The sequence below is a fragment of the Astyanax mexicanus genome, chromosome 25, assembly GCF_023375975.1.
Source record: "Astyanax mexicanus isolate ESR-SI-001 chromosome 25, AstMex3_surface, whole genome shotgun sequence".
In the NCBI taxonomy this organism is placed as follows: domain Eukaryota; kingdom Metazoa; phylum Chordata; class Actinopteri; order Characiformes; family Acestrorhamphidae; genus Astyanax; species Astyanax mexicanus.
In genome coordinates this window covers 13,663,162-13,681,383 of record NC_064432.1, presented here as the reverse complement: position 1 = coordinate 13,681,383, position 18,222 = coordinate 13,663,162, and the positions used below count along the sequence as shown (strand labels likewise).

The 18,222-nt window shown below is 39.3% G+C and overlaps 1 protein-coding gene across 1 annotated transcript in view; it reads left to right on the top strand.

The window, feature by feature from the left end:
* The window catches only part of dchs2 (dachsous cadherin-related 2), a 90,848-nt gene that overhangs the window by 40,800 nt on the left and 31,826 nt on the right, over window positions 1-18,222 (top strand). Inside the window, exons 9-17 of the mRNA XM_022667197.2 lie at window positions 2,149-2,300; window positions 3,183-4,014; window positions 4,151-4,390; window positions 4,690-4,824; window positions 6,737-6,946; window positions 7,894-8,433; window positions 10,859-11,179; window positions 13,133-13,246; window positions 15,929-16,140. Of these exons, the coding sequence (XP_022522918.2) occupies window positions 2,149-2,300; window positions 3,183-4,014; window positions 4,151-4,390; window positions 4,690-4,824; window positions 6,737-6,946; window positions 7,894-8,433; window positions 10,859-11,179; window positions 13,133-13,246; window positions 15,929-16,140 (2,756 nt within the window). The remainder of the gene's footprint in view (window positions 1-2,148; window positions 2,301-3,182; window positions 4,015-4,150; window positions 4,391-4,689; window positions 4,825-6,736; window positions 6,947-7,893; window positions 8,434-10,858; window positions 11,180-13,132; window positions 13,247-15,928; window positions 16,141-18,222) is intronic.

Below are 18,222 nucleotides of genomic sequence, written 5' to 3'. Positions count from 1 at the left end.
TGGTGCTTTTATTTATTTTATTTTTTTACATATACCAAGTCTGAAAACTACATACATATTTAATTACACCTTCAGAGATAATGCCATGAATGAATGAATGAGTGAATGAATAAAAAAATAAATAAGTAAATAAATAAATAGAGCCAGAACACATTTATTCCCATAGTCTTTATCTAACTAGCAGTTTATCTTTTTGTAATCTAGATAGACTGGGAGATAAATTACAAACATCAACCAGAAAATTATGTTTTTTTTACTTGATCAGATAATATATAAACTGTGCATTTTACGCTTTATCAATTTAGTATTAACGGGTGTATAAGACATTTTAGAAATTTAATTAGTTTACCATTATAACAAACCTGTTTGGGTTATACCCATCTTATGGGGGGTGGTATTTGACCAGTTGTAGTATTTCTCAAGCTAACAAAGAATTTATGTATAAAAAAAAAACTTTTTTATTCTTAAAAGACAAAGCAAATTATTATAAATAATAGCTGCCTGGACCTGGTTCTGCATGCGTCAAACAACTAACACCAGTTAATCCCTCACTGAAATTCTGCATGCTACATTTTATCAGCAAGCTCATAAATTTGCCAAAACTCTGTGATTCATGTTTAGAAATGGGAACCAAATACTATGTCTCTAAATGTGGTCCTGAATCAATATGCTACTAACCATTAAAAATGAGGTACAACACACTCATCAAAATACCAGTTTATTTTACTCTCAGAGAAAGCATGAGAGCGAACCCCCATTCCTCTCAACACACACACCACATAAACTACAGACAACATTTCTCCCAAATTCCAAATAAAAAGATTGTCATTTAGAGCATTTATTTGCAGAAAATGAGAAATAGCTGAAACAACAAAAACGATGCAGAGCTTTCAGACCTCAAATAATGCAGAGAAAACAAGTTCCTATTCATAAAGTTTTAAGAGTTCAGAAATCAATATTTGGTGGAATAATCCTGGTTTTTAATCACAGTTTTTATGCATCTTGGCATCATGTTCTCCTCCACCAGTCTTACACACTGCTTTTGGATAACTTTATGCCATTCCTTGCGATAGGAAACATTCAAGATGGTGTTTCTCAAAACCAAACCAAGTTCCATCATTATTTGGAGTGAGCCCTGGTTACAGCAGAAAAAACTGTTTGGTAGTGAAGATTTGGCAAATTTTTCATGGGGGTAGCAAACATACTCATGTTCCTCACAAATGTGGCTTTTCAAGCTCTCCAATGGTTTTCAAAGATTGTTGGATTTATGGATTTACTTACACTTGTCATTTTTTGTCCTCCATAGTGCGCAGCTTCTCAGTCACAAACAAGTGTGTGTAGAGTTATAGTGCTGTGCTTTGATTACTGTATACAGTGTTTAGTAAAGCACAACACTGTTAGTGCTTTAAATATCCAATGAACATGAATCAAAAAGAATTAGAGAAGTGCTAAAGGTCCATCACATCAGTATCACTATTCCACTGTTCCATCCACCCTCCTCCACACAGTGTTTTTAAAATACATAAGTTTAGGATTAGGGACTTAATAAGGGTAACTCAATAATTTAGAAATGAGTATGATCATTTTAGGTTTGGCTAGGCAAACATTACGCAATCACAGAGACTGAATCTCTAAAAGTTTAAATATCTTTAGAGTTACACAAGATAAATAGTACTAACTAATACTACTAGTACTAATAGTATTAACTGGAGTAAAGTAGAACCCTTTCAGTGATTTAATGAGTGAATAAAACAAGGGCGACCATTTTTCATTAAAAAAATAAGATAATCTAACAAACTGATACAGATTTAAAGTAAATAGTTTAATTTGAATCACAATGTTTTGATACACTTCTTTGAAGTTTGTTTAAAAGTGTAAAAAGTCACATTTCCAATTTTTGTGTGTTTTGGTCCGTGATTAAGCAGCAGATCTGAGATCAGAATTTTGTCTTTTTTGTTCAAGGATTTGATTCCAGATCGATCCATTTTCAAGTCATACACATTCAAAAATATTGAAAAAGAAATATTGGTTTCCAAAGATTTATTACTAAGAAGCAACAAAGGAATAATCCACCAAACACTCAATTTCTCACTTTCTTTGCTGTGTTTTTATGTATTTAAAGTCTCTTGTTTTTCTTTTTTTCTGTAGGAAATGGTCATTTTGATATAGACGGTGAGAGTGGAGATATCAGGGTCACTGCTGGATTCCTGTTTAACCCCTACACTAACTACACTCTCACTGTGGTGGCCAGGGACAGCGGCCCCGTTCCTCTGGAGCAGACTGCACTCGTCCACATCCAGGTGATGCTTCTGGAACCCTGGAAATATTAAATATCCTGTACAACAGGATCCTCTTACTCTTTCCTTTTCTAGAGCGGTCCTGATGAGTGCTGGTTTCATCATAATGTTTTCGACTGACCTTCATTTTTTCTTAAAGTATTTTTTCTTTACTAAGTTGAGTTGTTGTTGCTTCTTATAATCTGGATTAGAACATTACTCAAATATTCACTATTAACTGTATACCTGTAACTCTGCCTCTTCACTACTTTACAACTGATGCTCTCAAACACTTTATTAAGAGACAAGAAATTCAAGTAATTAACTCTTGATGAGTTCAGCACAGCTGTTAACTGAAAACCTGAATTCCAGGTGACTCTACCTCAAAACCGACTGAGAAAATCCAGCAGAGATGATCAAAACTGATCATCTAAACAAGAGGAGCTACTTTGAAGAATCTAAAATATAAAAAGAATATTTAAAAAAATGTTTACTAAATAATTCCCGATGCTTTCCTTCATAGTTTGGATTTCTTCATAATGTAGAACATTTTAAAATAATGAAAAAACACTGAATTTAAGACATTTTGACTGGTACTGTAGCTCAAACCCATGGATTTATTGGTGTCAGTTTCACAGAATCTTCACTGCAGGTTTATTAACCTTATACATTTCAGTATAGCGCCACCATGTGGAGTAATGAAGCAGTAACTTTAGTAAGTCTAATCGGGGGCAAGTCTCAGTTTAGAGTTTAAAGCTCCTCTGTTTCAATAACAGGATCCATATTTAAAGCTAAGTATTAATATAATACAATACAGTACAATATAATGTTATTGAGAACCAGCTGTTCCCCTGGTCTCATATTGTCTGATGTACTGATTGATTTCGATAATTGTGTTAATTTCAGGTGCATGCTTCACCAAAGCAGAACGATGTTCTGGGTCTCAGGCAGTTTACAGTGAAGGAGAACACCCAGCTGGGAACCGTAATTGGTTCTTTCCAGGTTTCTGGATCCTCCAGCACTCAGGTGCGGTACTCCGTTGCCGAGGGCGACGGGAGTTTGCACTTCGGTATTGACTCGTGCAGCGGTGCTCTGTACGTAGCGCAGCCTCTGGATTATGAAGCTACGCAGCGCTACTTCCTAATCGTGCGAGCCGAGGCCCTGCCGGCGGTGAACGCCACTGTGCCCGTGTCTGTTAGCGTCGAGGACGTCAATGATCACTCCCCTTGGTTCCCAGGCAAGGACAGCATCGTGGTGATTGGTGTCGAGGAGGATGTTGCCGTGGGAACGGTGGTGTACACCTTTAACGCACGGGATGGGGACGGTAGTGTTCGTAACAGTGCGATTCATTATTCCATGACCTTCGACCCGGACTCTTCTGTAGAGGAGGAGCCACCCTTCCGCATTGACCCCGACTCTGGATCTGTCTCAACCACAGCGGAGCTGAATCGAGAGCGTCTGCAGAGTTTCTCCTTCACCGTCACCGCCGGAGACCGGGCGGAGAACACCGACGCCCAGCGGTTCACCTCCATAACCGCCCAGGTGTTCCTGCTGGATGTAAACGACAACACACCTGTCTTTGTTTCCACGGAAACACTTCAGGTAGCAGAGAACGTCCAGGTGGGAAGCCTCATCTTTCACCTGCTGGCTACGGACGAAGATGAGGGAGAAAACGGTCATGTGACTTACAGCCTGATTGGTGGAAACAAAGGTGGACACTTCCGCTTGGAGAGAACAGGTACAGATAAAGCTTCTACATCTCAAACATCTCAAGTTTTAAACCGTCAGGTGTGTTAACGATGTCTCATCTCATAGATAATTCTATTTCTATAATAATTCTAATTCTATGTTTTTTAAACCTTATTTTTACCCAGGTTACCTGTACCTGAATTCTTCTCTGAACTACGAATCCCAGCATGCCTTTAGTCTCACAGTGCAGGCCTCAGACTGTGGGCTTCCGTCTCTCTCCAGCACTCAGACTCTCAGCGTGGAGGTGCTGGACGTGAACGACGAGGTGCCGGTGTTCCAGCGCCGCGTTTACCTCGCCAACGTCTCCGAGAACCGAGAGCCGGGAGAACCTGTGGTCAGAGTGACCGCTGTCGACCTGGACTCAGGTAATCACACCTGCACTCAGGTAAAAACGTGTACTCCCCCGGTTGCACTCAACCCAGTCACTCTCAACCTCTTCACACTTAAGACTGCCGCTCTTAACCCCTTTACACTTAATCCGTCACTTTCAGCCGTGTAGCACTCAACCCCGTCGCAATCAACCCCGTTGTGCTCAACCCCTTTGCATTGAACCCGCTCGATCCCACTCAACCCTGTCGCACTCAACCCCATCACACGCGGCCTGCCAAACTTAATCCTTTTTTTTTTAGTAAAAACGTAAACTGTTTGTGTGTTTTTATCACAGAAGAGAATGGGATGGTGAGTTACAGCCTGTTACCCGGTTCTGGGTACGAGTTCTTCACCATCGACTCTCACACTGGCCTGATCAGCACCTCCACCCAGCTGGACCGAGAGATTCATCAGAGCTTCACGCTCAGAGGTGAGTTCTACAGGGATTCTACAGCGCTTAGACTTGGGCTGAAGACCACTACCCATATTCTACAGTGCCTCAAAGTATTTATACACGCATTTTTCAATACATCCGCTAGCTTAAATGTATTTTATTGTGATTTTATGTGATGGGCCCTCACAAAATAGCAAGTAAGATTCTCCCACCTGAGCTGTTGATCTCTGCAGCTCCTCCAGAGTGACCGTGGGCCTCTTGGCTGCTGCTTCTCTAATTACTGCTCTGAATGACTGGGCTGCAGTCCTGCCGTACTCCTTCCATTTTTGAATGATGGATTGAACAGTGCTCCTTGTTTTTATAACCTAACCCTTCTTTAAAATTCTTCTGCACAACTTTTACTTCCTTGGAGTTCTTGGTCTTCATGATGCTGTTTGTTCACTAGTGTTCACTAACAAACCACTGAGGCCTCCACAGAACAGCTGTATTTATACTGAGACTAAATTACGCACAGCTGGATTAACTTTATTAACTTATTTAGACTTCTGAAGGAGATTGCACTGGATTTTATTTAGGAGTATCAGAGCACAGGGATCTAAATACTAATTATAGTATTCAGTCCTGACTCACATTTACCAACTAACATGACACTCGATGATCTCTAGAACTTTGGGTAAATATTCTTTAGACTGACGAGACAAAAGTGGAACTTTTTGGAAGGTGTGTGTCCCGTTACATCTGGAGTAAAACTATAAACTAACACATAATTTCAGTAAAAGAGCATCATACTGAACGATGTAAAGCATGGTGGTGGTAGTGTGTGTGTGTGTGTGTGTGTGTGATGATCTGGAGCTGCTGGATAACTTTCTGTAATAGATGGAAGCAGGAATTCTGCTGTTTATCAGAAAATCCTGAAGGAGAAAATCCTCCATCTGTTCCTTAGTGACCTCAAGCTCAGGAGTACTTGGGTTCTGCAGCAGGACAATGACCCAAATCACACAAACAACAAGTTCACTGTCTCTGAATGGCTTAAAACAAAAACTAAATTAAGGTTTTTGGAGGGTCTAGTTAAAGTCTGATTGAGATGCTGTGGATGATCTTAAACAGGACGTTTATGCTGGAAAATCCTCCAGTGTGTCTGAATTAAAATAATTCTGTAAAGAATAGTGGGTTATTAGATTTAGGGGTAAATACTTTTTACACAGGGCTTGATTGATTTGAATAGTTTGTCTTTTAATAAGATAAATCATCATTGATTATCTGAAAAATACCAGTATGACAAAAAAGAAAGAAAAAAACAAAAGAGATCTGTAGGGGGCAAATACTCTTCATGCCACGGTAGCTGTGTCTGTTAACGTACTAGCTGCCTAGCCTGCTTGATTTTTGCAGTGTTAAAAGTCTAAAAAGTTCATTCTGCCTATGTTACACTTCAAATACTGCTTATTTTAAAAAAGGGGTAGTGAGTATAAGCCATGTTCAGCAGGTAAGTTAACATTACCATTAACTACTTAAATACATTTTTAAAAAGTAACTACATTCTAATAGAGTTTTACATTATAGCTGAAATATGGTACTCTGTAATAATAAAATATACCAACCCTGATTAACATGATTAAAATGAGACGTGAGTATTATAGCAGCATTTAGATATTTAACCATATTTTGATCCATAGTTTACTTAGTAACGTCTGAATAAAATAAAATACTTGATATTTTTATAGTTTATTATGCTTATTAATGCTTAATGCTAGCTAAGATTTGGAGGGTGTTAGCTTGTATGCTAACTGTTTTTTAAGCTAAATTAAAGGCTGGTGTTTGGTATTAGAATGATGTTACAGTACGTTACTCAGCTCTTCAGTTATGAGGCGTTAGGTTTGTCTCAATCGCGTTGTTCTGACAGCCCTGGTTGTTTTATTTATCTTCTTGTCTCTGATTGGTTGTTTTGCAGTTCAGGCAGAAGACAGCGGGGCCACGCCTCTCTCCAGCACTGCCACCGTTCTCTGCTCTGTACTGGATGAAAATGATAACGCTCCTGAATTCTCCCAGCCCTCCTTTTACATCACAATACCGGAGAACCTCCACCCAGGAGCCATTCACACCACCCAGGCCTCCGACCCCGACCGCGGAGTCAACCGAACCCTGCGGTACTTTATACAGAGTACGTCCTACACCTCCTCCCCCTCCTCCTCTTCCTCCATATCACTCCATATAACATATAACATCACTGCACTCATTATATATATATATATATATATATATTTTTTTTTCCTACACAGTAAATAAACAGTGAAGTGATCTATCAGACTATGAAGGAACACATAAACACTAGAAACACAACAACTACCTACCTGTAGAACAGCGGAACATTCGGAATATACAGTTATTTGTCTTATTAAACATAAAATATATATATATGTTTTCAGCATAAATCCAATATATTTTAAACATTACGTTATTTACTGTAGAGACCACAATTTAAAGCCTTATTAAAGATGAAAATCAAGATGTTACTAAAATAAAACCACTGAAGTCTTGAAAAACACTTTCCATGGTATTAGTCATGTTAAGTTTCAAATGATATTACTGTAGGAATTTGAAGTTATTTAATGGCAAAATTTGTGTATAGAACAGAATTTAAACTCTTAAAAAATAAAAAAAAAATCTAAGTATTGTCGAACAACACCACTGACGTCTAGAAGAACACTTGTGATAGTATTTATAATGCATGTTTTAAGTAATAATACTGTAAAAATTTGAATAAATGAGACGGTAAATGTGGACAAATTGCTGATTTGGTTGTATATAGAGTTCTATAAAACATGAACTCAAAGAATTATCATATCACACCACTATATTTATAAAACTATCATTCTCATATATGGAATTGATAAGTTTCAATTTATTTTACTGTAGTAATTTGGAGTAATGGGAAGTTAACTTAGGAAAAATGTATATAATTAAACTGTTATCAAATGACACCATTAAATTCTTAAAGAACACTTTCTATACTATTAATATTAAGTTTGAATTGATATGATATTATGATATTACTGTAGTGTTTTGGAGTAATAGGAGGTTAAACTGAGTCACTCATTAATTCATTAGATCCAGACGGCCGTTTCTCCGTTGATCCGGTGAGCGGAGTCGTCAGCACTCTGAAAGCTCTGGACAGAGAAGAACGCTGTAACTACACTCTGATCCTCACCGCCAGCGATCAGGGTCCATCTCCTCTAACCTCCACCACCCTGCTCTCCATCTCTCTCTCCGACCAAAACGACAACAGCCCCGCCTTCAGCCGTAAGAGCTACCGGGCCTCGGTCAGCGAGGGGCTGCCCGTCGGCTCCCAGATCCTCCAGCTCATCGCCAGCGACCCCGACGAGGGTCCGAACGGAGACGTCACCTTCTCGCTGGCCGAGGACACGTTTGGAACGTTCTCCGTGGATCCTGAGACGGGTGTGGTTCTCCTGACCAAACCTCTGGACAGAGAGACGCGCTCTCAGCACACGTTCCGCGCCATTGCTACAGACAACTGCAGCCAGGGGCCACGGAGCTCCGTCACCATCGTCACTGTACAGGTGGAGGACCTCAACGACAACCCACCTGCCTGCTTCAAAGAACCCACCCAGATTATAATCAACACCAGAGGTGAGTCTTGTAACTTTAAAGCCGTAGATTGCTGGGTCGACTCTAGGTCATGTAGCCTGCCATTAGCTGCCAGAGTCCCCAGAGAGCACAGTTGTCCTTGCTCTCTCTCTGGGTGGTTACAGTAGATGGTGCTCTCTTTTTCCCCTCATTACTCCTAGGGTGATGTGGATCAGCAGAAGGCTGCGTCTGTGAGCTGATGTATCAGAACCGAGTCGCTGCGCTTTCCTCCGATTGTTAGCGCTGTGATGCTACTCGGCAATGCTGCATCAGCAGCAGTTCAAAAAGAGGCGGAGTCTGACTGGCTCACTACTGATGGGGGATATACAGCTGAGTAGCAGCTGAATGGGTGGGAGAAAAATTTATTAATATAAAATTTAGAAGAAGCTCTTAGGGTTGAGATATACTCGCATATGATGGCTGCCTCGCATATTCTGCATCTGTCTTGTGAGTTGGTTGGGCACAACCTTTAGAAATTGTCTACAAAGTTTACACAAGGTGCAGTACACACAAAACTGCTAGGGGGCAGTCTTCAGATGCCTGAGCTGCCCTCTAGTGTAAGCGTCCAGTAACTAGCGTAGCACACAAGCAAGTATGTAAACAGTTATGTTTGCAGTGCAGCCAGTCGTCTATGCAAATACATAGCAAGTACAGAACGTATTTTTCCCAGAAAATTAATGCAATTACACATGTTTGGTTATACACTATGAGTATGTTTATTTCATTTGTGTGTACTGGAACAACACAAAAAAAACTGAGGGAAAAAATCTAATTTGACATATTTTCACGCAAAACTAATTTTCTGGCTAAATATCTTTTTCTTGAATCCAGAAAAAAGGGAGAGAATTTACTAGAGATGAATCGATCAGTGTTTTTGGGGCCGATTCCGATCGCCGATCGTCTTTCATCTCGATCGGCCGATCGCCGATACCGATCTTGGGCGGGGCCAAATGTCACATTACTGCCACGCAGGTGCCAGGCAAACCTGGTACAGATTCCCCTAATTACATCCACGCCTAAAGCAAACACTGGTAATTTACGCTGATAGTAAATAAACAGAAGAGTGTTACTGACCAAAAAAACACTTTTCAGGAGAGATATAAGTTATAATAAATAAATATTAATATTTATAAGACACCAGAATATTTATATTTATATGTCAATACCGCAGGAATGTGTCCCAACATCAGCCGCCTCACAGCCTGTTTTGTCAGCTTACTGCTTAAAATATCTCACTTACTGTTCATATATATGAATAATAATATAATATTTTATTAAGAACAACAGTAATCCATCGCTCCAACTAGAGTTTAGATTGGGCAAAAAATCAGCCTGACACTGCCCGCCCTCATAAACTGTAATTAAGAGTGCGGACCTGATTTAAACTCCATATTTTTAGTAAGTAACGTTACAGCAATAAAACAGAGCTTTTAACTAAATTCACAAATAGTTGGAAAGAACGAAATCTGTTTTAATGACGTTAGTAAACATCACTGTGACGGCGCTAGTCGCAGTTTCACCGCAGCGAGGGACGAGGACGTAAATCACTTATCTAACCAGCCTGTACTGATTTCTGCCCCCAATAACCCTTTTAATAACCTCCAATAGCCTTTAATAGTCTTCAGTAGCCTTCAACAGTCTAACCTGGCGGCCGTGGTGTGTCCACTAAACTCTGTAGTTATAAACATCCTGAGGTTAGCAGCGCGCTAACTGACCTGTTTATGATGTAATCCGAGTCAGTGACTGGGCTGTAGGTCTGACTGAGTGAAGAGAGCGGGGCTTTTGCTGCTGCTGCAACTCTGGCTAGTGGTTGGATGAGGAACTGCAGCTTCCTGTAAGCGAGCAGTTTCACCGCCCAACCACTCACAGCACTGCTTCACTGCTTAACCGTAAACTCCTGAATCGGATCGGCTAAAATCAGAGGAATAAAGTTCTTATTGCTAGGATGCAATGTTTTCATATTAGCCAAGGCCTTCAGTTGCTCAGAACCTACCCTGAAATGCTTTAAGACCTCCCTGATTATTACACTCTTTGTTCTTGGAGTGATTTTGGAGTGTCATTTGTCCGTGCTTCATGATGCACTTCTACTAACACGTGTTTTGAAGAGCAGACTTGTTCTTTATCCTTGTTCTTTAAATCATTTAGATTCTGCCCACTCACACCTGATTATCACCCCATTGATTAAAAAAAACACCTGACTCTAATTTCTAATCCTCGAGGTTCACATACTTACATACTTTTACCCTCACAAATATGTAATATTTGATTGGATTTTTCTCAATAAATAAATGAGGTGTAAATGAAGTTTAATATTTTTGTTAAACATCTGATGATGTTTTTGATCGTATTTATGAACAAATATAGAAAATTGTAAAGGGATGTATGTAATCTGTTATAACTTGCTGTTTAACGCTTCCTCCCACTGCAGGTAATGCATATCCAGGCCAGCCAATCACCACAGTGACAGCATATGATCCAGACTACCGGGAAAACGGAACAGTGGTGTTCGGTCTGGAGGAGGAAGATGAGCTGTTTCAGGTGGACAGGTTATCTGGAGAGGTTCGGCTGAAGACCACGCTGTCCGGGGGAGCATCAGGAACCAGGATGCTGTCGGTGTTGGCTTCAGATCAGGGAACACCTGCCCTCACCTCCACCTGTCTGCTGCTGGTCCAGCTGAATGGAGAACAGCCCCTCCTGCAGTTCACTGAGACGGTCTATGAAATGAGTTTACCTGAGAACAGCAAGACAGGTGCACTTTAGTGTCTTCTTCATGACAACACACCTGATATACAACTGTCTTACACTGTAAAACGTTTATTCTACTTTTTACAATGAGTAAACCGCAAAAAAGTTGCCAGAAAGAGAAAAAAACATCATAGTACTGTATAATAAGAATGGTAATTTACTTAGAATATTACAGCTTTGTTAAGAGAACATTTTGGCATAATACTGTAATTATTCTTGACAATAACCATATGTAAAATTATAGCTAGACATAAGTTATATAAGTAAATGAAAAATGAAATACTGGCAGCACAGACTCTGAAAAGTTACTGCATTGCAGTTCTGAGTTTGCATGAGAAAATGGTAACTTGCTCTTATAGCCTACAACACTGTGGCCAGACAGTCCACCACTATATAAAATATAACTTCATACCCAAACAATGGTAGCCCAGGGGTGGGGGGATGCACCCATTATGCAAATATATTATAATTAGGTATAATAAGGTTAAATTTAGCTCTAGCATTTAGTAGATTTATATGTTTTACCTGGTGTTTAGTTTTACAAAGCAGCAGCTTTTTTATTAAACAGTTGTTTATTGTTTGAATTTACTGTACAAATGCATCAGATGCATACAGTAAATTATATAGTGCTATGTTATATAACATACACTCATCTGGTGACTGACAAGACCAAGTGCATGCTGCAATCTGGGGTCGATTTTTCTGGGAAAACTTTGCAGTGTGTGGATGAGCATTATCCTGCTGAAAAAGTATTAAAGCATGTTAAAACAGTTCAACCAGACCAAAAGCAGACCAGATTTCTAGTCTACAACATCAGTGTTAGTGATTTAGCTAACTGATGCACAGATTACCTCATGGGTGTGGTTAATTTTGGGTGTAATGTGAAATAAACCAGTCAGAGTGTTTCTTGCTCATCATTTCCTTTAAGAGTCAGGTGAGCTCTGACTTTGGTGGATTGCTATTTTAACGGTGCAGCTCCCTGGGCGTGTCCAACAAACGCTTCTCAGCAGAGGAACCTGAGCTGCTCATTCACACTCGTTTATTTTAAAGAAATTAATAGAGTTTAAAAAGATCAATACTTTTTTTATTTAATCATTTATTTATGGTCCTCTGTAGTAGTCATCCAAGCCATCCAGACTATGTAGGAACACATAAGGAATCATGTAGTAACTTAAATGTGTTAAACAAACCAAAATACTCTGTGAAGAAGCTTTTAGGTGCTGTTTGTTAACTTGTGGTTTTTGAGGCTGGAAACCACAGTTCTGATGAACTTATCCTGTACAACAGAGGAGCCTCTTACTCTTCCTTTACTGGGATGGTCCTGATGAGTGCCAGTTCCATCAAAACGTTTTGCATGATCTTTTACTTTCAAAGTTCTTGAATTTGCTCAGATTGCCTGACCTTCACTACTTTACAACTGATGCTCTCAAACACATTAAGAGACAAAAAATTCAAGTAATTAACTCTTGATGAGTTTAGCACAGCTGTTAACTGAAAGCCACCTTAATGATTGATTAATTTGTTAGGTTTTTATCTGGGCAGATTTGGTTCTTCTTATTATAATGAAGGTAAACTGGAATCCGGGAAGACTTTTTAGAGACTTTTTGTTTTTCTGTACAATACCGTGCTTTAATATCTGCTTTTAGAAGCGTTGAATTCTTTAGACATTTATTTTCTTGATTGGTGACTCTGAATTACCTATTTATGTCTGATTATGCAACTACAGTGCCAAAAAGTATTCGGCCCCCTTGAACTTTTCTACATTTTTCCACATTTCACAAAACAATTCTTCACAAAAAATTACAATTTCATATCTTTATGTCTGAAACCTGAAATGTGGCAAAAGGTTGAAAAGTTCATTTGAAAAGAATACTTTTGCAAGGCCCTGTAGATGAATAAATACGCTGGAATTCCTCTTTAAGGCTGGTTGTAATTTGTTGTGTTAAACTGTTTACAGGCTCCTGGGTGGGGAACGTTGTGGCTCATGATCAGACTGCACAGAGAAGCTCAGTCAGATACAGCATCTTCAGTGGCAACGAGAACGGAGCGTTCAGCATCAACCCCAGCACAGGTGAGAGTAATACCTGTACGTTTGGTGGACAGGAAGTACAGTACCATGTGACCAAATATTATATTCATGTTATTCATCAATTACAAACATGAGGTGATTTTTTTTCCTAGCTAAAACAATAAACGTTTCCAACAGCTGCTCTTATGCTGCTTTCCATTTACCTCGGATGCTGGATGGCAGAGCTGGGAATGATGTCATACCAGAGTAGACTGTTCCATAAGCGTTCCACAAACATTCAGATATCGGATATCATTTTCAGCACTGTCCCAAGTTAAAATTGCTTAAAAAAAAACAAAAAAAACAAATAATAAAACGTGTCCACAGATAGAAGCTGTACAGAACAGTGTGTGTAGGCTGGTGAAAAATCATCATAATAAAAGTAATTATAATAACAATATATTTACAATGTAAATATGTAAAGCAGGTTAATAGATATGAGCAATACAAAAGTAACGTGTATGCTCATGTGGACAAGCAGGACATTGGAAATTGGACTATTGGAAAACTGATTTGTGGACGGGTGAGATCAAAATACAACTTTTTGGTTTAAATGAAATGCGCCATGTTTGAAGAAAGGAAAACAAGAACCTTGTCCTATCTGTAAAACATGGTGGTGGTAGCATCACAGTTTCGGCCTGTTTTGCTGCATCTGGGTCAGAACATCTTGCCTTCATTGTTGGAACTAGGGTTGGGTGGTATTGAAGTTTTTCATACCGTCATGCCGTCGTCAGATTATATGGCGGTATACGGTGTTACCGTCATGCTGCCACTGCTTCTTCTGTTCTATAGGTGTTGCATCTCATAGCGCTGGTAAAGCTTTATATTCTGTCTTTAAGCTGCTGCTTTGAGATCAGTACAACTTTGGTGGGTCTTAAATTGTTGTTTTTGTTCATTTCTTTGTTTGGTCTCTTCGCACAGACGCAGGTCATTTATATTATCTTTTTATTATCGGAGTCTTCATATTATCTTATTATTACTTAAATGTCACTATTTGTTTTGATATTTTAGAATTTGTTAGATTGTATTTCTTTTAGCATTTTGAGCTTAGTTTAGTTGGTTATTTTCCTATTTTATATCTATTTTTCTGTTTTTATTAAATGTTGTTATTAGCTTATTAGCTTCTATCTTGTTGCTGCCTTCTTTGTTATTTAGCATACAGAACGTCTCCCTGGTCTTTTCAATGAATGTTGATTTATTCATTTAATAGCTATATCTAACTATTTTAAGACAGACAGACACTGTGTGATTTTTTAAGCGGGTGCAGAGAGCTCATCCACACGTTTGAATGGTTTGTCCTGTAGGAAAACGCACGTGATTTATATGCTAACAACAGTGTGATTTGTTATATTGAACTTTGTTCTACGTCACGTCACAGATCATTTTCTTCAGCCGAACCCGACAGCGCACCAGGAAAGCGGTGAGAATTCTCACCGGCACAAATTCGGGCATCGGGTCAGTCAGGCTCGCGTTCAGGCTCGCGTTCGGGCAGACAATCTAAACTCTAGTATGCAGAACTATATTATTATTGTTATTAATTTTCCATTCTTTTAAATAGCAGAATACTTTGACTTTTATTTCTCTGCCCGCTGTTTCCACTCCAGCAGTTTAACAGCGGGTGGTGTTGTGCCGTTTATGCTCGTGAAGGGGAGCCGGATTCTGCGGGGGTCAGATTACGGCAACACACTGCAGCTAGCCGCGAAATAACGACAGAAAACCCTGAGGATACTGCAGAATTCTGAATGGGATTAGAATATGAGCGCGAGGGAGATAAAAGCATGTGTTCTATAGAGAAACAGGAGATGAGGAGTCCATTTGAGAAGCAGCTGTAACTTTATCTATGAGTAACTCATACACCAGAACACCCCACGCTGCAGGATAAACTTATATATCTGATCATATTGGTGACAATTTGTGAAACCTGTAGAGTTTATTGAGTTTTTGCTGTATGATCTCCTCAGTGAGAATCCCCACCCCATAACCAATCAGTGGGCTCCAACTGCTTACCCCTCCCACTGCTCTTTCATTGTGGATGCGCAGAATGTCTAAAATGTCCCGTTTTTCAAAGTACAGATTTGGCACGTCACGTCATGTGGTTAATATACCGTCACCATATTTAAATACCATGGTATACCGAAATACCGTCATACCGCCCAACTCTAGATGGAACCATGAATTCTGAATCTCAAAACATCTGTCCATGATCTGAATCCAAACAGAAGGTGGGTGATGCAGCAGGACAATGACCCTAATCACACAAGTAGTTCTACCGGAGAATGATTAAAGAAGAATAAAGTAAATGTTTTGGAATTGGGCCAAGTTAAAGTCCTGATTTTAATCTAATGTAAATGTTGTGGGCGGAGCTGAAGTGATCAGTTAATGTGAGGAAATCCACCAACATCCCAGAGTTGAAGCTGTTCTGTACGGAGGAATGGAGTTAAAGTTCCTCCAGAACTCCTCTACAGATACCGGAAACTTTTAGTTCAGTTATTGTTTCACATAATTTTACCCTCAGAAATAAATAAAGGATCAAGTATAATATTTTTGTCTCGTTTGTTTAACTGGGTTCTCTTTGTCTACTTTTAGAAATCTGATTGTTTTAGATGTAGAGAAATGTAGAGAATTCTAGATCGATTATAAACACCACCGCTCTCTCTCTCTCTCTCTCTCTCTCTCTCTTATCAGGTGATATAACTGTGAGAGACCCGGCTCTGCTGGATTTTGAGGTGGAGCGCAGGATTCACCTGGTGCTTCTGGTGGAGAACGGCCGTCAGTCGGCCTACGCCAGAGCGAGCGTCTCCCTGCAGGACCTGAACGATAACGCTCCTGTATTTAAACAGAGCCTCTACAGAACTGCAGTGTGGGAGGGGCAGATCCACAACACCTACATCATGCAGGTACACAGCTCCACACACACAGTACTTTTCTTTTCAGCACTGACATATATATTGATTTTTATATTGCATTATTAAAAATGACAGATATTTTCACCAGATGTTACCACATTCACTAATTCAGTGGTTACTAATACTGACCTTTGTAATTTCTTCATAGATTTTCATTAAAGGGCCACTTTTTTACCATTGAATGAATTAAATTGCATACAAATTATTTTTGTAACTTCACCCATTCTGGCACTAATATATTCCCATCTCCAACTTATAAATATAAGCTATTAGAATATTATACATATAATTCACAAGCAGTAAACTGTAACTATAGCATGGCTCAGAGTGTGTTCATAATTAGACAGCTAAACACAGCTTATGATGCACTGTGATCAAAATTCATAATCATAATGCATATTAAACATGGCATTAATTAAATAGCTTTTAATTAATTAACATTTCTTGTCAACTTCATTGTTCTGTATGTATTACTTTCTTAAGAAAAATGTCTTCTTTAGTTATTTAGACAAACACTAAAGCCTTTTTATTTTTGCCATTTTTGACAAAATAATAATTTCAGAACCCTGAATCAAATATATAATTTATACACTGCAAAAAATCCATTGTGTAGTGGTTACAAGGGATACCGAACTATTTACCTGATATCAATATTAATTTTAATATTAATATTAAAGGTTAATAGGGCGCCAGTAGCGGCTAGCTACAAAATTTATATTTAACCTCAGGGTGAGTTCTTGTCGGTTTCAGAAAGTCTTTGAACCACGGGAGGAACACACTTAAGTCAAGAATTGGCTAAAACAAGTAATGTTTATTTAGAATAAAAGTAATACATGGATATATGCAGAATTAGATAAGGGGCATAATTCAAACAACAATTTGAGAGTGAAATTCAAGCACGCTGATGATAACAGTCTTACAACCAAACCTTCTCATCGCATATATGAATAACTCAAAACACTTTAGACCCAAACAACAGAAATGTATAAGTAGATAAAAATAAACAAATCAATACCCAGTTTAATATACCAAAGGGGAAGTAATTATGATAACCCACTAGGAGATAAACCTAAATATGAATAACTAAACCCACTATAAGAATATTAGGAGATTAAACAAGATTATAAGTGATTATATACTGCTATAAACGAACTAACTACTAAAGAAGCAAAACGCTCTAAATCCAAGCTAATTGAGTTAAACTAGATTACATTAGAACTATGGAGCTGACAGAGATCCCACCATCTCTCAACCGGGAATAACTATAACTGAAAACTTAGCAAGACTCAACCTAACCAGACCAACAGAACGCCACCAGAGAATTAGAGATTTAACCAGCGCCTCACTTTGCGTTGACCGGCCTCGGGCAACCGGTGTCGTCTCTGCCGCGAAGGGAACCGTTGGTGTCGACCGCCAGGAAGGGTAGCTCGATCCAAGTGGCCGAAGCGGGTTCTTCAGGTGGACTTCACGGTGCAAGCAGGGCTTCGGTTCCAACGGCAAGCGGGAGCGATCGCTCCGGGCAGCTGATTGATTCAGGATTCTCTTCGCGTCTGGGTCTGGTACGGCGAGCGATGTATAACGCTAAAGATGAGCGGTGAACTATAGGCAGCTCCGTAGCGCTAAGGTGGTTTCAATAGCTGGAAGCACCTAATTCTCTAATTCTGTTGATAATCGCTGGACTTGTGTTGGTCAGCGCGGATGCGCTGCAAGCGCAGCTCAAGCTAAGATCTATGACTCAAAAAACTTAAGAATCACTAAGCTGAATCTAAGAGAAAGTAAAACAAAAGAGAGAGTACAAAATTCTAACTAAACTCTAAGTTAAAATTACTTCTAAGAAAAAAAATTGAACTTAACTAAACCTAAAAAGCGCACGAACTCCGAACCGCGAACCACGAACTACGAACTGAATGAACTAACATCCCCCTTTATTGGAAAACACGTTCCCTTCGTGACGTATTGGCCCTCACTTGTGATAGGTTTCCTAACTGCAAGTATAATCTCTAAAAACCCAATCAGCTCCAGGTAGGTGGAGTCTTGCCTGGACGACTCCCCCTTTTTTCTTTTATTAACTTA